Here is a 25,416-nt window from a genome sequence, read left to right as displayed (position 1 = left end):
TCCCTCCTCCTTTTGGCCTCCCTCCCAATTAGTCAGTCCCTCTCTGCCTCCTCCATCACTGGGTTTTCCTCTGAGGCGTGAGCACACCAGCCAATCCCAGAAAAGAGGATGTGGCGCTTACCCCCCCCCAGGACACTCTCACTGTGTAACCAATGAGCTGTCAGACAGTGGGCAGGGCTCACATTCTGGCTCTACCCGCCTCCCTCACTGTGTCTCTGCCTCCTGCAGCTAAACTTGCTGTCTCACTCATGCTTCCTGGCTTCACTCACATGCACGAAGGAGGAAGAGCTGTAGCAGTGAGCACTAAAGTCTTAGCCGCACATGAAGCAGCTCTGTCTATTTTAAACCACACAGGATTGGACACAGGATATCTTACACCGTGTGACAGAGTTTATGCACCAAGTAGAGCCAGAGTAGATACTTTTTTTTTTTTTACATTTTTTTTTTTTTTTTTTACATTTTTGTGGTGTCTTTTTACCCATCAGGCCGTGTGTTTGGGTGACAGAGGCATAGTGTGTAAATTTGTATGAGTCTGTATGTGTGTGTGTGATAGAGAAACAGGAGCAGAATGATTGCAGCCCAGTTACTAGCCTACTACTTCACTGAACTAAAGGATGACCAGGTTAAAAAGGTGAGTGTTTTATGTTTCCTCAAACTCTATTTCTGATATTTAAAGTCATGTGAGTGAGGAAGACCAGGAGAGGAAAGCATGTGATGTAGAGGTCACTGAGTTTGTCCATCACTTTTACAAACTCACTTTTAAGGAAGTGGGAAAAAAAGCTTTGTGTTGTGACAGTATTTGATGCGGTCATGCCATGGCAGCAGAGATTTTTGTTTTATTTACTGTAGGATATAAGTTAACCTAACTCAGTGCGACGTGACAGACTGCACATGGGTGTGTTTTTGTAGTAAGACGTGTTCCACAAGGATGTGTGATTAAAGCTGTGATGTAAGTGTTGAGAGGTGGGGGGAGGACGAGAGGAGTCAGAGGCAGATGAGCAAAGGGATGAGAATGTCAAAGTTAACACATAGGAGCAGGATTGTTTTAGGGGTCATTGGTTTCTTTGTTAAAACTCTACACTTTCATTTCCCCTTTAAGGGTTAAAGGGAGTAGACTGAGGAAAGTGAGCTAAGAGGTGACACATTTTATTACCTTATATGATGCTGACTAAATCTCAGAGAAAATGAATCTATCCCCTGTAATGTTAACAGCACGTGTTAAAGTATGATTCACCATGAAGTTAGGAGGTGAAAGATGAGAGCAATGTCATGAGGAGAACACCATGAATGTGTGTCTTTCATAACTTCTCAGCTGAGCAGCCCCCATAGTCCAACGCTCAGTCGAAAACTGACTGGACCAGTTTTTCTCGCCATTAAAGGAGCATTTTTATAGCTTTTCCAGTTTCTCAGTCCTTCCTGACTTCTTCAAGTAACACCTGATTTATTGTGTCATAAAGTAGTGTTACCAGGAAACACACACAAACTGTAAACTAATACGGTGCAGTACATTTAGAAAGTGTGCGGAGCTTCAGACCAGCGAACAAGAACTTATGTGGCATTTTCTTCCCATTTAGATGCTTGGATCATTTTAGACATCATATTTTTACCTTTTATGTATTTGGAAGAAACTCGGGGCAGTTTCGTAACATGTGGCCAATGATGACATCCATCAGACCAGGTCCCTTTAAGGTCGCTTAGTGATGATGTCAGGCTCATTATAAACTGCAGATTATGCATCATGCATTTCTGTATAAATAGAAAAACTTATTACTGTAACCCACTTCCTCCTTCTCTCTGTGCTGTCTTTGTGCCTCTGTTCTTTTTTTTTTTTTCTCTCTCTCTCTGAGGAGCCTTTTATTTAAACAACACACACAAAGCTTGTATTCTCAGGTGTGTCTGCTTTATCAAAGTCAAATTACATTCTGTAAAGGTGAAAGGCATTTATCAGTGACCAGGATCTGGTGTAATACAAAGCATCTCCCTCTCTCTTTACTCCTACTCTCTTCCTCTGTGCGCCTCCCTAAAATAGGCCAGCTTTGAACCATGTGACCATAGGTGACAGGAGGAGAGGGCTTACACACAAATACACTCGCACACTCACACACAGTGTCAGGTGTATGTATGGCTGTTGTGTAGATTTTAGAGCAGGGCTTGGTTTTTCTCTTCTGAAGTACACAAAATCTATTGAAAGTGAATGTTCTCTGAAGCATGCAGATTACGCCACATTTATTTGTTCAGACATGCCCTGGGAATCTGCACTTTCCATGCATCTCCACTCTGCTAAATCCACTGCAGTGTCCTTGGATGCAGGCATCCAAAGCGATGTTTCAGTGAATGTTTTTGTGAGGTAGAAGACGGGAAGCGCCAGAGAGGGCAGTGCAGAGGACTGTATTTTTCCACATGGTGAGGCTGTGTGTGCACTCTCAAAAGAGTCAGGTTTCAGTGCTTCCCTGGACCACGTCATTGGTGACAAGGAGAGCCGGGCATTGTTAAGAGGAGGAATGCAAACAGTAAGGAGAAAGAGAAGGAGAGAGGAGGGGAGGGAAGGAGTTTGTGTGATCCTTTCCTCAAATGTAGCCTCAGGGACAGAGAGAGTTGTGTGTCAGAGGTGTGTTGAGGAGAAAACATGGCCTTTAGAGACACACACAGCACAGATGTCACCTCACTGGATAATGTCACTGAAGTCACGACTAGTGGAAACTGGAAACTCCTATTTTGGTCAAAAGATGTGAATGTAGATATGAAAAGAAGGGAGTATTTCCAGGGCTGCACAGTATTTTCTTTTAGCATTGTCATCATATTCTCACATACAGTGAATCAAATGCAACCTGAAAATTTGCAAGGAACACAAGAAAAACGATAAAAGGGAAAGGAAAATTCACTGTATGTAAGAATTTCCGCGTTAAATTTTTAATTTTATTTATTTTGAATTTAAAAAACCCACAAAACATCAGGGAAAATAAAAAAAAATGTATAAAAAACATTTGAAAAGGAGTGGGATGAAGTACATCTTATATACTCTCGCCTCCTTACCCCATCTTTTTCTACTGACCACAAAGTCTCTTGTCTGTTCCTCAAAGTACCTATACACATCTTACCATGTCAAAATAAATTCTAAACAGTCCTGCTCAAAACACAAAAAATATATGATATATATTATAATATATATATAAAACATATGATATTGAATGGTAATCAATGTCTGGGACTGCACTTCATCACATCATTTTTTGTGTTCCCTGAAAAATCTGAAAAACTGACTGAGGAAGATGATGATACACATCTGACTAAAACCATTTGTATGTTTTTTTTAGTATACTTATTTCCTATGTGCATGCACTTCCCTATAAAATCCAACCAGTCATCATCGATTCATTATTTCTTTCCAAGAGAGACCGTCTCAGTTTATCTTGTGAATATACCTTCATTTTTTTTATATATCACTGGAAAAAGACATTGCAGTTTTTCCAGTAGTTTGCATCTGTATTATTTTTCATGCACAGATTTTCCTGTATTCATGTCATGTATAAGAGTTGACAGAAGAAATATGATGAGAGATGCCCTGCTGCAAAAAACACCTGAGCTACGTGCAGACCTGCAGAGTGCTGAGTCATAGTACAGAGGTGGTAATTTCAATCCTAGCTGCAGGGACTGAATGACGAAATGTGGACATTGCCATAAGACAGACAGGAAGCACATTATTAGGTTTACATTCTTATTCAATGAGCTGATCAGGACATTCATTTCTTAACCTGTCTTAAATGACCTTTTCAATTAGAACACACATCCTAAAATGAATACACAGACCAGATCAGTATTGTGGGTGAAATATCATCTGTAACATTGATTAAAAAGTCAGAACTGTGAGAAGCTTGTTAGTGAAAGTGGAAGAATATTTCCTTTAAGAGCAGTGAGGAGTAAAAGGAAGCAGACGCTGGCAGGCTGTAGCAGTTTGTAGTGTTGGCAGAAGTGGAAACTGTTGGTGATATCAAACCTGAATGGAGACTATTTACAGGAACCAGCAGTGAGAGTGGTGAACATGACCTGTGATAAAAATATCTGAGTGAAGAAGAAATTGATGCTACATGTTTATTAGAAACCACCAAGCTGACTTTAAGGTCCATACGGTGAAGAATCAACAACACCTCTTTTGTAATATTTATGTTTTAATGTCCCTGAGGTGTATATGTGCTGAGTTGTATTTTTTATAGTTTTATGTGGTCAAGAGTGGTAAGGATAGCAGTGCTTTCTGTTGGTTGTGTGTTTATGGTGTAACTAAGTGTAAGTGAAATAACAGACGCCGACTGTAGTTGTGAAGGGGAGGTTTTTCCAGTAACAAGTCACTGCATTTACACCATGTGTCTTTAATCATGGACTTGTCACTTTAACCCTTTCGTGCACGAATTATGAGAACCTTAATCAAAATTTTTTCCTGAGTGTTTTTATTCCCCTTTAGGCATGAAAAAAACAATGCGATTGAAATTTTTCTTCTGAAAAATAAATAGAATAAAAATAATTTTAAAGAATAAAAAAAAATATATATAAAAATAAATAATAATGAAAAAAAAAATCTTATGAACCTATTTTTCATGAAGTTGCAAAAATGTCCACTCAGCTGGACACCACACGTTTAATTTTTGACGCACAGAAACATGTATTTACTGATAAATTGTGAGAAAACTATGGGGAGGGCTTGTGATTCTGGGGGTTTATGGTCAGGAGAGATCTACATAATGTTACCAATTCATGTCAGAAAAGACATGTAGTGTCTTCAAACTTTAATAAAAATAAGTGTAAAAAAAAAATAAAAATCCATGAATATACAGGAGAACAGCTGTAGAATAGCTGTCCACTGTAGTGACCAGTGTGCATGAAAGGGTTAAGATGCAGTTCAGGCTAAAGTGTGTGTTGTGGCACCATCCTGCAGGCCAACATTACTGATGCTTTTCACAGAGTTGAATGTAGCTGAGGGGCTGTGTCTTCAACTCATATGACTAGAGCATGTGCTAATGAAGTCCACATTTAGACATAATATAAGGAATGTAGCACCTATAGAATACTTACAGTAACCACTGGCCAGGGCTTTCTTTAGAGAAACTTAACCGCACCTTTAGTTAATCCAGTCTTTATTTCATTTATATGGTGCCAAAATGCAACAAAAAGCATCATGACCCTTAACAGCAGAAGGTCAAACCCATCAGTTCCCCTTTGGGCTGGAACCCACTAGTTAGAAATGCTGGATGTGTCAGCAGTCATTTACATTTAATGTTGTGTCCATTCATGTGGCCAACAGATGTAAATTCCTTCCTGTAACCACACTCACACCCAAACTGGCATTGTGCTGAGCACGTCCATAAAGGCGAGGCCTGAGAGGAAATTCAGTTCATGTATGGCCAGTGAGACAGGAAGTTACAACATTCCAGTTGATGGAATACACAGTAACTCATAACACTGGGCCATAAATGACATCACAGTACATACCAGTATTGTTTGCACGTAGTACTTATTTCATGTGTCTGACCTTGGAAGACTCCACAAATGTGTATTTTAAACATTTCTTACATATTGTGTCATGAAACATGTTAATGATAATCCAGTTATCAATACAGGGAAAGTTAATCCTGCTCTACTTCAGATTTTTTATAGAGCAAGTTATAATGAAAGTGATATTAAGCCTGAGTTAAGTGTGTTTAATGGTGTGGTCACATTCTCAAATCGTAAAAACAGCTCTTCATATGGTGTGACGCAACACAGGATTTCACCAGAACTATTCAACATCCTGTTTCACACAGCAGAGGCTGTTGTGTATCTGCGTTGGCAGTTTTTCACCAAAGTGACGGATCATGTTATTGTGTACGTGACAAGCTCTGCTTTACCCATGACTGTTTTCCCTGTGGTGACCAGAGACCCAGTTTGTGACTAACAAATTCTGGGCAGCCCCATCAGTGTCACACTCATAATACACTCACAAGGAGCACCCTTTTTTATTTCTTTTTTAATCACAGGTCTGGATAAGGCTACTTCCTGGTTTCACTGTGTACATTGATGTGCTGTGAAATTGTTGTTGCCACTTAAACTAATTAGCTGTAAAATTATTCCCCAGACTGTGTTATTTTTGTAACCTTTTACTTTTTTTTTTTTTTTAACATGTATTTATTTGAATTTTGAATCACAGTGCATAGATACAAAGTGAACATAGACATAAAATATGAACTATAGTAAACGCAGTCCCAAACCCCCACCCCACATCTCATCTATCAAGGTTTACAAAAAGGAGAAAGTAAATGCATAAATAAGTAAAAATAAAGAACATAAGTATACAAAAAGTTACAAAATTAAATACATAGTGCAATACCAATAAAGTGTGTCCAGACAGGAGCTCAACGCTACTCAAGGGATTACAGAGCCAGTGTAGAGCATGGCATACAGGTGTTATTGCAATACACCCAATGGCAGATACATTTATAGCACAAAAACTACTGAGTTATTCAAATTAACACTGAGTGCCATGACAGGGTGCGTTAGGAGGTAGTTACAGGGTCAAGGATGTTTCAGATCAGTGTTTTAGAGAAACTTTAAGAAAAGGCCCTAAATTTGATAAAATTCATCAAGCTTATGTTTAAGACTATGAGTCAGCTTCTCTAATGCTAGACATGAAGATATTTCTTTAAGCCAGTGACTAATGGGGGGACATAATATATTCTTCCAGTACATGGCAATGAGACGTTTTGAATGGGCAAAGCAAAGATTTATCAATTTGATTTCATGCGATTTTAGGGAAAGATTATCAGGGTAGAGGCCTAAGATACAGAATCTGGGAGAGACAGGAATGGGTATGGAAATTATCTGGGAAATTATATATAATATCTCTTTCCAAACTTTTTTGCATTTTCTCACATTCCCAGATACAATGGAACAGGGTGCCTTTATGAGTCTGACATTTTACACAAGTGTCTGGAATGTCTGGATTAAATTTATTCAGTTTTGGGGTAATATAGGTCCTCATTATCCAATTATCTTGTATTAACTTAAGTCTAGAGTTAATTTTCAGACTCTGGGTCTTTGAGCATATTTGACTCCATTCACCATCCAACACATATTCCTGTAAATCATCACTCCATGATCTCCTTATTGAATTGGATGACTCTTTGAATGAGAGGAGAATATATCAAAGTATAGAGATCTGTCCTTTGCTTCGATGATGTTGGGTTGTAAACCGTTCTAACACTGTAAAGGGAGGGGACAGTTAGATGAGTGGTTTAACCATTTACTTTTCAAGCCTTTTGTTACCCTGATCCCAACATTTTGAAGAGGTTTTACTGCCATTTAAAATCAACATCTACTTTATTTTTTGTCAGTGTGTAAACATTTTGATGCGGTTTCTGTTTTACTGTGAATAACATAAGGGTTTATGAAATTGGCAAACATTGTATTCTGCTTTTACTTACATTTTACACAAGGTCCCAACTTTTTAGAATTGTATTTGTAAAACATGCCATGAGGGAGTCATTAAATTGTGTTTCATTTGTCTGGAAAAGACAGAAAATTGGTGTTAACATAAGTTCAGTGTGTCTGGTGTCGGTTCTGTTCAAAGTGGATTATTTTTAAACAAGAGGTGTCATTAAAGTAGCCAGAAGAGTTTCTATATGTGTCAATATGTGTGAGTGTATTAATAGAAATGACCAGTGGAGGCTTAGAAGGAGTGATTGATGCTTCCCCCCCCCCCCATGTGTTGTATTTCAGATCGATAAGTACCTGTACTCCATGCGTTTCTCTGATGAAACGTTACTGGACATCATGCAGAGGTTTCGCAGGGAGTTGGCCAAAGGACTTGGACGCGATACGAACCCCACCGCTGCACTGAAGATGCTGCCAACATTTGTGCGCTCAATCCCCGATGGATCAGGTTTGTGAATCTAACGTTTATCCATGATTATTTCAGTTATTATGGGTCACTGTGGCTGAAACTGTATGTTCGCTTTATGAGGATAGGTCAACAGAGGTCAGACAGCACAATCACTTGACAGGACAAAGGAAGGTAACCACTGATTTATCTGTGCCGGACAGTGACTTTTGTTGCTGTGAAAACTGAAGAGAGGTCAGATGGTGTAGTAGTGTAGCTGTTCGGTCACTACATCAGCGTTCCCACGCATCCTGGAAAACCTGGAAAACCTAGAAAATGATTAACCAATTTTTCCAGTCATGGAAAACATATGGAAAATGAGAAAAAAGGTCAAATGTCCTGGAAACGGTTAAGTTGAAAATGATTTATCTTCCCCCTGCCTTGTGACCTTGTGTGCCTAAACTGAGATGAAACAAAGGAAATTGTTTTTCAGTGATTTACTGAAAATATGCAAATATTTTTAGAGGAAGTGCAGGGGAGAAACTACAAGAGAAGAGGAAGTTGAGTTGAGAATTGCCCAATTGAACATTGTAACTCCAGTTTGTCATGCCAGTGAAGTGCTACGCTGTTATCTGTGGGTGTGTTTGCATTATTCTGTGATACATTTGTCATAGTTTATCTATGAAAAATAATTATGACAAATGTATCATACAATCATGCAAACACACCCACAGATAGATAAATTATAGCCATAGACTGCACATCAAATGTCTGAGTAATAAACATAGAAACAATCTGGGTAAATGTAAGTTACAACTGTAGAAAAGAACACTTCCAAAGAATGAGGGGGAATGGATTCGTGTATGATGTCATAACTTGTCTCTGTAGCAGCTGAAAAATATCCTGGAAAATAATTTCAGGGAAAGAGTGGGAACCTTGTAAATGTTCCTCTGTCAGAAAAGCGACAAAACATCTTCAAAGACGTACAGACAGGATAAGACAAACAGACATAAAATAAGATTATGATCATTATCAGAGTGGTGTATTTGCTTCAAGAACAGCTACAGTCCTGATTAATTAACTTGTGCTGACAAATGTTTATCTGGTCTGAGAAATATGGCAGAGACATAAAAGAATATCATCCTGTTTTTCCAGCTCACAGTCAACAGGGATAAAAGCTGCTTCCTGCTGGTTTTTAACACACACTTCTTCTGATCTCCTCATCCTATTTGCCTAATTTAACTGTGTGCCTTATCTTCTCCAGAATTATTTTAAACATTCTGTCCTTGTAATTCATTAAAACTGGTCTGGGTTTGAGTACAAGTACCTACAATAAATATATTAACTTAGTTCTATATAAATGAAACCTTTAAATGTGCTCACATATATTGACAAAATGCACTCACTTTGGTCTACAGTGTTTACAAGATGTAAATCCACACAGAAACACCGGAGATTATCATTAATCCTGTTTCCATTGTTAGAGAAGACAGTAACAGAGTCCTTAAAGGGGTCATATTTTGCTAAACCCACTTTTATTAGTCTTTGGTACATTTATTTGTCTATTTGGGGACCCTAATAGTTCAAAAAGTTTGAATTTGAACCCTCCAGGTGCTGCAAAGCTATCTTTATATTCATTTAGGAAAAAATTTAGGGAATTTCTACAACCCGTTTTAATTCCTGCTTAATTTGTTATGTCTATAACTAGTTACGTCATGACATTTGCACATATAAGGTCAAGACTTCCGATGACAGTTTCTCAGAGTACGACATAATTGTTTGTCAGCAACAGCGGTTGTAGTCCATACTGAAAATATGTCCAAACTTTGAGCCGATTCCCTAAAATGTTCAGTTGTTGGTTGAACGGGACAGAGCAGCACAGCCAACAACTTGGAGGGGGTGGGGTATAAAGTGGCTCATTTGCATTTAAAGGGCCAGCGCTCAAAATGACCTTTCTGGTGTCTTTACTCAGAAATAGGGTTGACGATGGACCTGTGGAGTTGAATTAATGAAGAATTCAGACCCAAGCAGAGCATTTACAGTTTATGTAGACCACAAGGAAATGTTTAGAAATGCATATTTCTGTTTAAAACCAGAAAAGCACTTGGAGAGCACAGATCTCCGCCAAGGCAACCCCCCACCACCACCCGGGATCACCACCAAAATGTAATCATTTGTTCCTTGTGCCAATATCAACATTTCTTGAAAATTTCATCAAAATACTTCCATAACTTTTTTAAGTTATCTTGCTAACAGACAAACAAACAAACAAAAAAACCTGCCCCACCCCCGTCCCACCCCCCGATCATCACCAAAATGTAATCATTAGTTCCTTGTGCCAGTATTAACATTTCTTGAAAATTTCATCACAATCCGTCCATAACTTTTTGAGTTATCTTGCTAACAGACAAACAAACACACAAACCCCAATGAAAACGTAACCTCTGCCGTTCCTTGGCGGAGGTAAAAAAGCAAAATATCACTCCTTTAAGTTACCTATTCACTGTAGACAACATTGCATAACACAATAATCAAGTTCAAGCATGATCTTTATGTTATTTTATACTCAAGACGTGATACTGTAGAAATGCCACCAAGTACTAACATGATACTCAGGTATTTCTTATGCATTGCTTGTATTTTCAACTCAGGGTGGTGTTCAGTGAGACTTCTCCACCCAAAAGATATCTCTTCTGCACTTCAGCCTGATCACTTATTAGTTTGAGCTACAGTAACTACGTCTGTGAATGGGATTATGAACCTGACTTTGTAGAGAATAAATAAGGCTGTGTTTGTTCTCCGGATGAAATAAAGAAGACAAACAATATTTTAAAGTACTACAACTGCACTGAACTGCTGATTGATTAAACTAACTAACTTATAGCACATGATGAATGGAGGTGGTTTATTATTTATTATTTCCCAAGTCTCTTTTACCACTCCCCTTTAATGTATTTACATCACTGACAGATAAATTATGTCTGCACCACCCGTCTGTACAACAGGATACCACTGACCCGGCCTTCAGTTTGATCAATGCAAACTGTTTTGGAACAAGATAATATTTAATTTGATAATGGAGTAATGAATGAAGGTTAAAAAAAATCTCCAATCAGATATATCAGAATACTACTTTCCCAGAGTCTTGGTACAGTAGGATGATTTTTTTTTCTATCTCTGCCTCAAGGGTCTTTTAGGCATCAAATTACATTGGCAAATATATGGACTCTTTGATGCAGTAATACCACACAGGACATTCTGATCTAATGTGAAAAATTAGTTTTATTCACTGAATGTTTGAGGAGTCAGAGTTAAAGGAACACTGAAGACTGTTTGTGTGGTAAGACTGGTATTGTATGGTTTATCTGGTTTTATCAAAGGTCAGACCATAATCTGATCATATAACTCTGGGTTCATGATCAGCAAAGACATACAGGGTGGGGAAGCAAAATTTACAATATTTTGAGGCAGGGATTGAAAGACGGTGTATGACCAATTAGTTTATTGAAAGTCATGAGAATTTATTTGCCACAAGAAAATTTACATCATAGAAAATGTTTTTTTTTCTGTGTCCTCCTTCTTTCTCAATAACTGCCTTCACACGCTTCCTGAAACTTGCGCAAGTGTTCCTCAAATATTCGGGTGACAATTTCTCCCATTCTTCTTTAATAGTATCTTCCAGACTTTCTCGTAATAGTTTTGCTCATAGTCATTCTCTTCTTTCCATTATAAACAGTCTTTATGGACACTCCAACTATTTTTGAAATCTCCTTAGGTGTGACGAGTGCATTCAGCAAATCACACACTCTTTGACGTTTGCTTTCCTGATTACTCATATGGGCAAAAGTTTCTGAAAAGGTATGGATAATAGTGTTAGGTATGATTATGACATCAATATATGTTTGGTTTCAAAACAATTGACGTAGTGCCTCCTGAGAAACAACAACTAAATGTTCATTGTAAATTTTGCTTCCCCACCCTGTATATCTCAGTTAAAATGTTATTTACTAATCCTGATGTTTCCAGTGACAGATTGTATGTCAGGGATATCAAACTCATCTTAGGTCAAGGCCCACATACAGCCCAGTTTGATCTCATACAGTTCAGCCCAGTAAAACGATAGCATAATAATCTATAAATAATGACAACTCCACATTTATGTCTGTGTTTTAGCACAAAAAAAAAGTAAAATTACATGACAAAGTTTATGTTTACAAATTGTCCTTTCCCCAAATATGTGAATAGCCTGAACAACCATGAACGACCTGAATTTTCTGAAGAAAAATATGTGCAGTTATAACAATATTATGCCTCAGCTTCTCATTTGCACACATGCTTTACAAATTACTGCGGGCTGTGTTTTTGACACTCCTGCTTTATGCTAAGATTAGAGCTTTTGGTCTGAGTAAGCATTAGATATGCCAGACGATTTCACGGTTATAACAGTACTTTGTGTCAGTGTTGTTCTACCACTAAACTTTAGAGGACTGTATTTGTGTTGAACAGATTATGGATGTGTGTATCTGCAGCTTTTCCTTCTCTCTGCTGACCTCATTAAATGAACCCCAGTTCCAAACGTTAATAAGACCACACATAGTAAGACCATGCAGCTTGAAAATCTCTTGGTATGAAGATCTTTGAAATTGTCAAAAACTTAGAGGCAAACTTCTTTCCTCTGCTTTACACAACACATTTTGCGACTATTCTGAGTTGTAGTACATGGCTGATGATTTAAAACTGTGTTTATCCGGACTAGTTTATCTCTGGGACGGGTCTTATCATCAGCCTTTTTTTATCATGTACGCTGCAGAAGCTGTAAAGAACAGCTGTTTGTCAAATTCTGCGACACTGAGTTGGCGTCTCTCCTTCACGAAACTTCTTATTGATTTTAGATGCAAGAGAAAAGATCATGAGGACACAAAAGGATGTTGATTTTTTTTTTTTTCTTTTTTACTGAAAATCTTGTGTTTTTTATCCTCCGTTTTCAGTTTCTTTGTGGCTGATTACAATAAGCCATTTTTTTTATTAAGTAAGCAGAAGGAAAAACATAAGGATATACTGAAGCTGAGCATGTGAAGGTTTTGTGTTGTTGCTATACTCTAACGCCATCTAAAACTAATTGTTGCATTAAGGGTTTTTTTTCCCTCTGCCTTCTGAAGTTTAAGGAACTTTAGCAGTACTTCAGTCTGAATATTTCACAACAGTGTTCATTTACTAAACGCAAACCGACATAATAGTGTATTTTTAGGCCTTTTAGCTGGTTTTTTTTTGTTTGTTTGTTTTTTTTCATACATTTTTGTATTATAATTTATTCAGTAAGCATAGGTTTCTTATTAAAACACTTGATAAAGCATGTTCTACAGCCCTGAGCAAGCTTTAATTATCGTTAAAATCAGTAAATACACAGGCTGTTTACCTTTCAGCAGAATAAACTAGAGCATTGTCTCGAAAGCTGCAGAGACTAGTCTGTACAAACATACTGAAATCCGGAAGTATCGTGTACAAATACACTGGCAGACTTAAAATGCAATATTTTGGCAGTTAATTCATTCATTTACTTAACTTTCTGTCACTGTATGTAAAGTATGTCATTCATAGACACTTGGATAATGTGTCCTGTAGATTGTAGGCTGTTGGGCAAGCTCCCATATTTTTAATAATTTTTTTTGCAAACAGACAAAGTATAAGCAGACCACAAAATATGAAACAAATTTGTCCACTCTGTCACCAACAAATGCATGTAAAAATAAATGACGGGGTGGACAGTTTTGGCTAAAGCAGTGTTTTTCAACCCTGGAGCTGTGACTCCATGTGGGGTCGCCCGGAATTCTACTGGGGTCGCCTGAAATTTCTAGTAATTGATTACAATTTTAAAAAGGGCTGTAGCAACATGTGCAGGCTCAGCCGTCCCATTAAATATGTTGAGTTGAGAGAGACAACCACAATCCATAAAAGACATGACAAACTGTGAAGCTGAAACTGCAGCACTGTGGTTCTGTTTATCTTTCAAATGTTCATTGTGGTCAGTTTCAGATGCTGCAGCTCTTTCATAATTCATAGTTTGAGTTCTTGTTTGTTCAGTATTAATTGTCAGCTTTGTAAATCCAAGCTGGACTGACTGTACATATACTGACCAAGGAAAATAAAATTCTCCCTTTGTGCAGTAATCTACACCTGGCTTTTCTGCCTCCGTCCATAATAACATACATTATATAGACTAAATGTCATCTAAAATTAATGTTTATTTGCAACATAGTATGGTGAACTATTACATGATCAAAGACCGATTAATTTTAGCAAAAAATGCCTCCATTTTGAATGTCTGGGGTCACCAGAAATTTGTGATGTTAAAATGGGGTCACAAGCCAAAAAAGGTTGGGAACCACTGGGCTAAAGTTGGCATTTAATGATCACATGTTGGACCTGGAGTTGGTAAAGTAGGTCATCTTTGAAGAGGATTGAGTAATGCTCAACAGATATATTTTGAATTTCTGTTTGATCGCATCTAAGTACAAACACAAAATGATGAAAATTTTGAAATACTAAATGCTTATGTTTCCACCTCCAATGAAGACACGCAAAAAGATGATGATGTCATCAGTGACATCATCAACCAGATTATTAAATGGATGATTCCCCCAAAGTGACAGGATGGATAGTCATGTCGACTGTTAATTATGATTATGAAAATCAAAATTACTTGTTTTATCAAAAAAATTTTTTAGTATGACATCTAAAAAGTATTGTCTTTTTTTTCTTTCTTTTTTTTCATTTAAACACTTATCAATCTCACATTAGTAGGACAGTGTGAGGGACATGCACAAACCATGTACATTCCCTCAAAGAAAACTGTATAAAATAATAAAATTACATTGCAAGTGGTTTAAAATTGCACTGATATATGTGTAAGTGTTTGTCCATTATAAATAATTACAATAAACCCCCAGAATTTGATTATTTTGCAGTGTGTTCATGGTGACAGTTGACACTAAAGGCACCTTATAGTGATATTAACCCATATATAGTATTATAATAACAAATAGCCCTAACCTTATGTATCTACAGTAGACATTACTATAAATAAAATGCAATAACCTGTTTCTCATGTTCCCCACACTGCATGACTTTTATTCACTGTAGACTTATATTCCATGAGAAGTATGAGTGTCTACTAAACTAAAAGGAAGAGGATGCACTGATAACGCCTCACATCCTCTTATCCAACAAACATAACAGCACATTTATTTGTATTTCTCTCCTTTGAATGTGTCATCTTCTTCTTTTCCTTCTTGTCAGAAAAGGGAGACTTCATTGCGTTGGATTTGGGAGGCAGTAACTTCAGGATCCTCCGAGTCAAAGTCAGCCATGAGAAGAAACAGACCGTTCAGATGGAGAGTCAAATATACGACACGCCGGAAGATATTATGCACGGCAGCGGAACAAGAGTAGGTTTATGTAGAAATGCAGCCACATGAGCAGACCTTGTATATACAGACCCAGTGTGTAATCTTTATTTCTAAATGATCTCTTTCTGCCTTCCCACTCTGGCTCCAGCTGTTCGACCATGTGGCAGAGTGTCTCGGAGACTTCATGGAAAAACAGAACATCAAAGATAAGAAACTCCCAGTGGGGTTTACATTCTCCTTCCCCTGCCAGCAGACCAAACTGGATGAGGTAAAATAAAACTACTGGTTGATTAATTAATCAGCTCTGTGGTAATGCAAGTATAGGGCTGGAAAACAGTACTGCAATATGCATTAAACATTTTTTTAGCCAGTTTTCAGTGTGAGTAGCCACTGTTTTAAAGGAATACTAAAGCAATCAGAATAAAACAAACCCACACTGGACATTAAACCTCTCCCTGTCTGTCTTTGTGTCTCCAGGGCTGTCTGATAACCTGGACGAAGCGCTTTAAGGCCAGTGGAGTAGAAGGAATGGATGTTGTCAAGCTGCTCAACAAAGCTATTAAAAAACGTGGAGTGAGTGTTTTCACTGATTTCAGTTTGTTTTTAATTATCTACATTCATCTGGGGTTATTTGGTTTAACCCATAAAGACCCAAACAGCCACCGGCAACCAAAAGCATCTGCTGATCTAAACTGTTTAATACCTCTTGATCCACTAATCCTATCAATACATGTACATAATTGGTTTAAAATCCAGTTTGTCACCTTTTCATGGTCATCAGATATGACCCATTTGGACATTCAGAGGCTCTGTAGTTACCGTGGAAACACCGTCATCTTCTACAACATTGATTCACCAGTAAAACCCACGGACCTGGATCAATGACAGTGAATGAGACACTGGGTTTACGTTCAATTAATGATAGATTGGACTGAAAAAGTCACTTTTTCTGCAGTTTTCTCTGTTTTGATATAATAACCCTCAACTTTAATTTGAACTTTTATGAACATCTACATGATCAGTAAATTAAATATAAGAAAATATTTGATTCTCACTTCAAAAAAAGCAAACTACTGAGGATAATATTGTAATAAATGGTGATAGATCACTTAAAAAAGGTTAGATATAGAGAAAATTTCACTTGAGAACTGATACTAAAGTAGCACTGGGCCTTTATGGGTTAAATTGGCTTTTAGAAATGACATGTGACATGACATGCCAAACACTCATCCTAACATGTCATGCATGTGTGTTGTCATGTTTTTCAGGACTATGATGCTGACATCATGGCGGTTGTGAATGACACTGTGGGAACGATGATGACCTGTGGTTTTGATGACCAGCGCTGTGAAGTTGGCATAATCATCGGTATTAATACAGATGTGAATTTAATGGTCATGGAACGAGTTAATGTAAAGAATGTAATTGCTATTTTTATGTGAAAATGGACAGTGTTTGTAGATGCATGCACATTTGTATATTTGTACATTGATTGATTCAAGAAGTTTATTTGTATATTTTTTTATTTCTTTGTAAATGAATGAAACTACAATTACTGATATTTTAGTTACGCTTCTACAAGTAAGATGCTAAAAGAAAAATAACAGGTCTTTTTTAAAGCATTATTTTCTTGTTTAGTTGTATTCATATTTAGGTCACTGTGGTTCAGTGGTTTACTACTCACAGTAAGAAGATTCCGGCTGGTGTGGGCCTTTCATATGTGGAGTTTGCATGTTCTCCTGTGTTTGCGTGGGTTCTCTTTGGGTACTGCGGTTTACTCCCACCGTCCAAAGGCATGCACTTATGATAGCAGAGCGGGCGTATACAAACAACCATTCGCCTCTGTGTGTCTTCACCCATGACAAAATGACGGTTCAGAAAATGAATGACTGACATGAGGTCACTGTGACCTTGACATTCCTTTGTTCAGTCCTTCTTATCAGTGTAATATTTCAGGAACGCCTCGAGGGAATTTATTTAAATTTGGCTCAAACTTCACATGCACTCAAGGATGAAGTGATAAGATTTTGGTTAAATGTCAATACATGTGGAGAAGACAAATCGTACTTATTCTTATTTGTAAATATTTAATTGTTAGTTCTTTTTTCTAAGCACTTAATGTTCAGGGATGGCATTAACTTAACTTTGTGTTTGCATGACATTAGAGAATAAATAAACCAATAATTACACAGGAATATAATGGACCGATATGTGTGTGTTTAGGGACGGGTACTAACGCCTGCTACATGGAGGAGCTGCGTCACATTGACCTGGTGGAAGGAGACGAGGGCAGGATGTGTGTGAACACTGAGTGGGGAGCTTTTGGAGACGACGGCCGGCTGGAAGATATCAGGACAGAATTTGACAGAGAGATTGACCGAGGCTCTCTGAACCCTGGCAAACAGCTGTGAGTCAGACCAAAACCAACTTCATATCATTTCAGTGAGCTGCAGAATCAGGTCTTTACATTTCCAGTAAAGAGGAAAAGTGCTTTTTTTTAAAATTTTTTTTTATTATAAACATCGTTAGCCTCATAGCATAACTGCCTGAGTCATATTTTTGGCCAAATTGTGATATCTGTGCAACTTTACTTTCCTAACATTGCTGCTTCATTTTGCATAACAACACACGTCCTTAAGAATACTATGGTATTTGAAGCACCATGTTTATTTATATCAAACCGTTCTGTCTTGAACTGCAGTTAATTGGAATTTAGAAAAAGGACACATTAATGTTTGATCTCTCTTGTGGTAGATTTGAAAAGATGGTCAGTGGGATGTACATGGGGGAGCTGGTCCGTCTGATCCTGGTGAAGATGGCTAGAGAAGGCCTTTTGTTTGAAGGAAGGATCACCCCTGAGCTGCTCACCAAAGGCAAATTTGAGACCAAGCACATCTCTGCAATAGAAAAGTAAGTCGTTTTGTATTCACATACGTGGCCGTTCCCACACTGGACTGGAATGAGCTAAACCTAATTTACTCCTGAACATATAGGAGCCTTAGATTATGTGCATAATGAGGCACCTTAAATGCTGAGATGGACCATGTTTACACTGATTGACCTACATAGGATCGTTTAATTGTATTTAATGTCGAGGTACTATTTGATTGTTGTCTGTCTTGTTCTTTGTTGAGGTTGTTTTATTTTGCTTTTATACATTGCTGTCACTTAGGTTATTGACTTCATATCATTTCACATACAAAGGTGTGTTGTATATATGTAACCTGTGACTGAAAAAAACTCAATAAAATAAGTTTGGGGGGGGAGAAAAGTAAGTCGTGGTATATTTTCATGCAGCTACTGAATCAGTAGGATTGTGTAAATTTCTGACATACAGTTCACCGTTCCTCTGTCTGTCCCTCTGTTTAGGAGTAAGGAGGGACTGACCAAGGCCAGGGAGATTTTGACCAGACTTGGTGTGGATCCTTCAGCTGATGACTGCATTGCTGTGCAGCATGTGTGTACTATAAGTTAATACACTATCACACATACACAAGTGTTTCTATTAAGGTGAAATATAAATCATAAGGGAAGGAAAAGTGGGAAAAAAAAATCACCATAAAGGACCTACAGTACATACATGAAATACATCATTTATTTTTCACATTTATGTTATTTATACATTTTTTGAAGTGTCTGCAAAGTGATAACACAAAATATGAAGTATAAGTAGAAGTGATTTATACATCTCTTGACTTTTCCCTATCTGTCTGTTCCTTTTTCAGGTTTGCGCCATTGTGTCTTTCCGTTCTGCCAACTTGATCGCTGCCACATTGGCTGCCATCCTTCTGAGGCTAAAGGAGAACAAAGGTGTGGCTCGACTCCGAACCACTGTAGGCATCGATGGATCTCTTTACAAGATGCACCCACAGTCAGTGACCGCAACCTTTACATATTTAATATACTTTCATTAATATTGTATGAGTTTGTTTTATTTCCCTTTGAGTATTCTGCCTTTTATTAGATTTTCATCCAATGAAAGTCATGATATTTGTGATATTTGCTGACTTCTTCGTCCTTGTTTGTAGGTTTTCTTCTTCGTGAGTGTAGTATTATTATTAAGCCCCTGTAAATCTTCCTCAGGTATGCCCGTCGTCTTCATAAGACTGTGCGGCGTTTGGTCCCAGACTCTGATGTGCGGTTCCTGCTGTCAGAGAGTGGCAGCGGGAAAGGAGCTGCCATGGTGACCGCGGTGGCCTATCGACTCGCTGAACAATCTCGGCATATTGCTGAAACACTGGCAGAATTCCGCCTCACGACTGAACAGCTGCTGGAGGTAAGAAAAGAGTGAGATACTGGTGTGTGTCTGTGGTTTCATGTGTGTGTCACTGAGTTTTTGCAGCCCCTAATTGAAAATGTTCCTTCAGGTAAAGAGGAGAATGAGGGTAGAGATCCAAAATGGGCTGTCGAAAAGCACTCAGGACAGTGCTACTGTCAAAATGCTGCCCACGTTTGTTCGAAGCACTCCTGATGGCTCAGGTGACGCACAAATACAGTATATTCATGCACATACGCATTCAAGATGACAATGGGAACAGAAATATTAATTTAGCAGTTCATTACAGCTGGTCCACAGAAGAAGATGTGAGCCACTGATTTATCAGAAAATATCCCCTAACTGTTATCAAGATAATTACAACTGGTTTTTAACATGTTTGATTCAGCAGTTTTACCTCTGTTTTAAATGTACAGTAAAGAATAAAGTTTGTGTTAATACTAGAAACTACAAACAAATGTCCAGTGTTTTTATATGGACATTTCTCCCCAACTCCACATACAAATATTGTTTTTAACTGTTTTCAGACCTTAAATAATGCATATTCATTTAATTTCAACAACCTTCCAAACACTACTGTGTTAATATGAGAAGAGTTCAGAAATGATTATTTCTAACCCGGGTTTTCAATCCCACCAGTTTCTTTTTTCCAGAGCTGTATATTACACACAATAAGAAATAAGAACAATAATATGAGGTAAATGAGCCTCAACAAAATGTAATTTCAGGTTTTGCTTTACAATACAAAGAATGTGGAAATTATTGTTTTTACCACAACATTCACATTTTAAGAATCAATACCTTTACATTGTACATTTGGTCTTATTTTCTAGTTTTTACAATATAATACAAAAATACACAGAAAACAAAGAATTTCATTGCCTTGATAACTTGTGTTTTTCTATATTTAACAGTAAAGCCAGGCCCATGTGTTATGTACTGATGTCTGTGTTTCTATCTTTTTTATTTTCCAGAACATGGGGATTTCTTGGCTTTGGATTTAGGAGGAACCAACTTCAGAGTCCTGCTGGTCAAGATTCGTTCTGGGAAAAGGCGAACAGTGGAGATGCACAATAAGATCTACGCCATCCCTCTGGAAGTGATGCAGGGAACAGGAGAGGAGGTGAGAGTGATGATGAAAAAGTGAATGAAATGATGCTGGTCTGGCCTCTCGGTGATGGTGAACGGTTTGCCTTGAGGACATTGTGGCGTACAGATTTGGGGGGTTGGTCTGTGTAGGAGGTCGACGCTGTGACTCATGTTGGCTCAGAGTGAAGTCGCACAAAGAGCTCAATGGGCTCGGATTAGTGTGTGTTTCACAATCTCTAAAAAAAAAGATCTGAACTTTGCTCCGGTGTTGTGTTTGAGCTTAATCCCTCGGTCACCTTTGACCTTTTCACCCTCACCCACTCTCACTCCTCTGTCCTTTCACTGTTGCACACAGAGGAGAATGAATTTCCCTCTGCTCTTTTTACGCAAGTATTGATCCTGCATACAAATTGAATAGACTTGTACTTTACACTTATACTTTTCTTCATTTTAGAGATTCATATTGTACTTGTTACTCCACTTTACTTACTAAAACAGATTATATACTTACTAAAGTAACCCCACCATTACCAGCTGTGACACTAAAGATGAACTCATTGATGAATCATTGTAGTCTAGTAGAATATCTGACATGTTTCTTTTAACCCTCAAAGATCAAATTTATCTATTGTTTTATAAAGTCAAATAACTTTTAAACCACTAATAATTTCAATGCACATTTTTAAAAAATCCAGTAAAATTTAGATACTTGGCTTTTCAATGGTTTTACAAATACTTTGTTGAATGAGAGAGTAGTGAATGTAATTACACCATCGGTGCCTTCTACCAAGTCAGTAAATTATTTTAACTTTCTTAACCCTTTCTAACCCTAACCTAGATAATACCTTTATCAATTTACTTCAGTAAGGTTTTGTAGGACTTTCATTTGTAACAGTATTTTTACTCTGTGATATGGGTACTTTTACTTATGCAAAAGATCTGAATACTTGCTCTTCCAGAGGTGAGACTTAACAGGTTATTTAGTTCATGAGTCCTAATTAGTCCGTACTGTTTGGTCTCATGTCACATTCCATTATCCTGTATTTCTGCACAGCTCTAATCATAGTTGAAGTTACCTCTTTGTATACGTCCTCCCTAAATTAGCCACAAAATAGTATCCTGTACAGATCTCTACTCCTGATTTTACTATGTTGCTTTCTACACAATGTAAAAGCCCATGAATTGCATGCAGTTAATAAGTGAATAAGAACTTCAGCTCTTAGTTCTCTCAGAAATACGCTGGTAGGAGATATAACTATACTTCACCTTACAGGTTAAATTCAAGTGTGTCACTTGTCTGGCTGGTGAGGTCACCACATGTGTTTTTCATCAGCTGTAAATGACTGAAAAAAAGAAAAACAAAAGGGTCACTACAGGAATGGGAGTGACTACAGGAGAGCAGCAGTGTGGAATTACCTCTTTACTGTGCAACCATACTGTTATAACAGATACAACTGGAAAATTAATTTGCTGTTTTTTTTATAAGCAGCACAGAATAATGGTGGTTGCAGCTGAAAAAAAAAATTAAGGCTAAAGATGGATTCTGATTGTATTTATTATTCTGCGGTTTCACATGCTTCATCTTTCTCCCAACAGTTGTTCGATCACATTGTACAGTGCATCAGTGACTTCCTGGACTATATGGGGATGAAGAACGCTCGCCTTCCTCTGGGCTTCACCTTCTCTTTCCCCTGTCGACAAACCAGCCTGGACGCTGTGAGTGATTTCTCTTCAAATTGACCTTCTGAGAGGACAAAGTTTGTCAAAATGAGTTTTAATGAGTCGCTGAATGGCAGGATTTACTGCTGCTGATAATGTTCTTCTGTGTGCAGGGCATCCTGGTGACGTGGACCAAGGGCTTCAAGGCGACGGATTGTGAAGGAGAAGATGTGGTGGGACTGTTGAGGGAGGCCATAAAGAGGAGAGAGGTATAAAATAAAGTTTATTTGATATACAGGGTGGGGAAGCAAAATTTACAATGAACATTTAGTTGTTTTTTCTCAGCAGGCACTACGTCAATTGTTTTGAAACCAAACATATATTGATGTCATAATCATACCTAACACTATTATCCATACCTTTTCAGAAACTTTTGCCCATATGAGTAATCAGGAAAGCAAACGTCAAAGAGTGTGTGATTTGCTGAATGCACTCGTCACACCAAAGGAGATTTCAAAAATAGTTGGAGTGTCCATAAAGACTGTTTATAATGGAAAGAAGAGAATGACTATGAGCAAAACTATTACAAGAAAGTCTGGAAGATACTATTAAAGAAGAATGGGAGAAGTTGTCACCCCAATATTTGAGGAACACTTGCGCAAGTTTCAGGAAGCGTGTGAAGGCAGTTATTGAGGAAGAAGGAGGACACATAGAATAAAAACATTTTCTATTATGTACATTTTCTTGTGGCAAATAAATTCTCATGACTTTCAATAAACTAATTGGTCATACGCTGTCTTTCAATCCCTGCCTCAAAATATTGTAAATTTTGCTTCCCCACCCTGTGTAAGGTCACAGAAAGCTTCACAAGAATGAAATTCATTAAAAATGGTGGAAAGAAATGGCAACAGCTGTTAAAAAAAAGATCAATGACTCATTTAAATTGTGAAAAATACAATCATAAAATCAGTAAATGGAAACAAAAATAATAAAACACCCTTAAAGAACAGACTGGATTCTCCTATAAAAAGCATTGCTTTCTCCAAAGGAGCAACGAGGAAGAAAGTCTGTGTTTCTAATAAATCTTTGTGTATCTTTCTTTAAGGAGTTTGATCTGGACGTAGTGGCCATAGTCAATGACACAGTGGGAACCATGATGACCTGTGCCTATGAAGAGTCCACCTGTGAAATCGGCCTCATCGCTGGTGAGTTGAACACACTGTTTCTGCAGAGTGACATCTTTATATTATCTTTGTCTAATCTGTGTGTCTGTTTGAAGGTACCGGCAGTAATGCGTGTTACATGGAGGAGATGAAAAACATCGAGATGATAGACGATGATGAGGGGCGGATGTGTGTCAACATGGAGTGGGGGGCATTCGGTGACAACGGATGCCTTGACGACATCAGGACAGAGTACGACCGCGCTGTGGACGACTTCTCCCTCAATCCGGGCAAACAAAGGTTTAACAGCCGCTCACACACTCACATTGTATCTGTCCAAAATACCTGCCATATTAACTATTAATCCGCTGGACACAGGTCCCTATGAATAATTGAAGAACATTGCTCAACTGTCTTTGAAAGTGCTATTGAATGAATAAATAAATAAATACAAGCTGACAAGTAAAAGGCCATATAACAGAACTCAACCAAAAAATATCCAAAAAGTCCATGAAAAAAGTCACAGCCAACATTTATAGAACTAGCTGTCAGGTGAAAAGGCAAGTTAGTATATGTGAGTTTTAAGAGATGTAACTATGAGAACAGTGTCAGAACATTAAATACAGATGGCTAAACTGTTTCTGAGTCGCTAGTAAAACATACATTCATTCATCTTTTTACTTAAGCCTGAACTCTCGAAAACCTACATAACTTTATGTGAGGAAATGTTTTGTATGCTGGCATTACATGTTTGTGTCTTTGTATGTGCATTATAGATATGAGAAAATGTGCAGCGGCATGTATCTTGGTGAAATTGTGCGGAACATCCTAATAGATATGACAAAGAGGGGGTTCCTGTTCAGGGGTCAAATTTCTGAAACGCTAAAGACCCGAGGCATCTTTGAAACAAAGTTCCTGTCACAGATTGAAAGGTAAGAAAATGAGTTTATGTCCTTAAAATGTGGTTCCCAAAGAGGAGAAAAGTGTTATTGTTTTTATTAAATATAAAAGCTGCAAAAGGACATCATCGATGCCAGTTAATTGCTGTTACACTGTTAGAGGCTGTCATTGCATTGCAGTAGAATCAAATTATATTTTTCATTTTCTCTACTTGTCTATTAATGCTTACGTTCTGCAAAACTTTCTGCTGACTTGTGTTTTTCCCCTACAGTGACAGACTGGCCTTGCTGCAGGTGAGATCCATTCTGCAACACTTAGGGCTCGACAGCACCTGTGATGACAGTATTATAGTCAAAGAGGTAAGTTATAGTGCATTTAATATACCCTTATTTACAGTATATATACAAATTATACTCTGTAAAAGGCAGACATGCGTACTGAGAGTCTCTTGCATTTGCCAACACACACTTTTGACCTCTACTGCATGTCACTGTTGAGAAAACTCACACAATACAGTAACAGCACATATTGTGAAGGGCTGTGAGACCCACAATAGCTGTTTGTCAGTCTTGTGTTGTGAAACGGGCGAGACTGTGACTGAGCATGAAGTGCTTTGCAGGTACAATCTGTTAAATGTTGCAACGATGATAATGGTTTTTCCTAAACAGGTGTGTGGAGCAGTGTCACGTCGTGCAGCTCAGTTGTGCGGGGCAGGAATGGCTGCTGTGGTTGATAAGATCAGAGAAAACCGTGGACTGGACCGACTGAACGTCACTGTAGGAGTGGACGGCACACTCTATAAACTACACCCACAGTGAGTTCACTTCATCTGCTATTCATGCATTACACTAATGCACTGAACTGCATTCGGTATTCAATTACAGAGTGAGGGCCATCAGGCGGACAGTAAATGACTAAATTTCCTTTTCAGTTTTTCAGTCCACAACGTAATTAGCAGAGGTGTCAAGTTACAAAGTACAAATACTTTGTTACCTTACTTAAGTAGAAATTTTGGTTATCTATACTTTACTGGAGTAATTACTTTTCAGCCGACTTTTTACTTCTACTCCTCACATTTTC

General features: G+C 37.9%; 1 protein-coding gene across 1 annotated transcript in view; it reads left to right on the top strand.

Annotated features, from left to right (window-relative positions):
- The first annotated feature begins 229 nt into the window (after positions 1-229).
- Positions 230-25,416, top strand: part of hk1 (hexokinase 1) — a 29,991-nt gene continuing 4,804 nt past the window's right edge. The window contains exons 1-20 of the mRNA XM_030162910.1: positions 230-631; positions 7,744-7,906; positions 15,140-15,288; positions 15,398-15,517; positions 15,727-15,822; positions 16,518-16,617; positions 17,473-17,656; positions 18,004-18,159; positions 18,619-18,706; positions 18,975-19,120; positions 19,333-19,525; positions 19,617-19,728; positions 20,500-20,648; positions 22,211-22,330; positions 22,447-22,542; positions 23,379-23,478; positions 23,553-23,736; positions 24,213-24,368; positions 24,608-24,695; positions 25,005-25,150. Of these exons, the coding sequence (XP_030018770.1) occupies positions 569-631; positions 7,744-7,906; positions 15,140-15,288; positions 15,398-15,517; positions 15,727-15,822; positions 16,518-16,617; positions 17,473-17,656; positions 18,004-18,159; positions 18,619-18,706; positions 18,975-19,120; positions 19,333-19,525; positions 19,617-19,728; positions 20,500-20,648; positions 22,211-22,330; positions 22,447-22,542; positions 23,379-23,478; positions 23,553-23,736; positions 24,213-24,368; positions 24,608-24,695; positions 25,005-25,150 (2,609 nt within the window). The 5' untranslated portion in view covers positions 230-568. The remainder of the gene's footprint in view (positions 632-7,743; positions 7,907-15,139; positions 15,289-15,397; positions 15,518-15,726; positions 15,823-16,517; positions 16,618-17,472; positions 17,657-18,003; positions 18,160-18,618; positions 18,707-18,974; positions 19,121-19,332; positions 19,526-19,616; positions 19,729-20,499; positions 20,649-22,210; positions 22,331-22,446; positions 22,543-23,378; positions 23,479-23,552; positions 23,737-24,212; positions 24,369-24,607; positions 24,696-25,004; positions 25,151-25,416) is intronic.

The sequence above is a fragment of the Sphaeramia orbicularis genome, chromosome 3 (genome assembly GCF_902148855.1).
Source record: "Sphaeramia orbicularis chromosome 3, fSphaOr1.1, whole genome shotgun sequence".
Taxonomy (NCBI): Eukaryota; Metazoa; Chordata; class Actinopteri; order Kurtiformes; family Apogonidae; genus Sphaeramia; species Sphaeramia orbicularis.
This window is presented reverse-complemented; position numbering and strand designations above follow the sequence as displayed.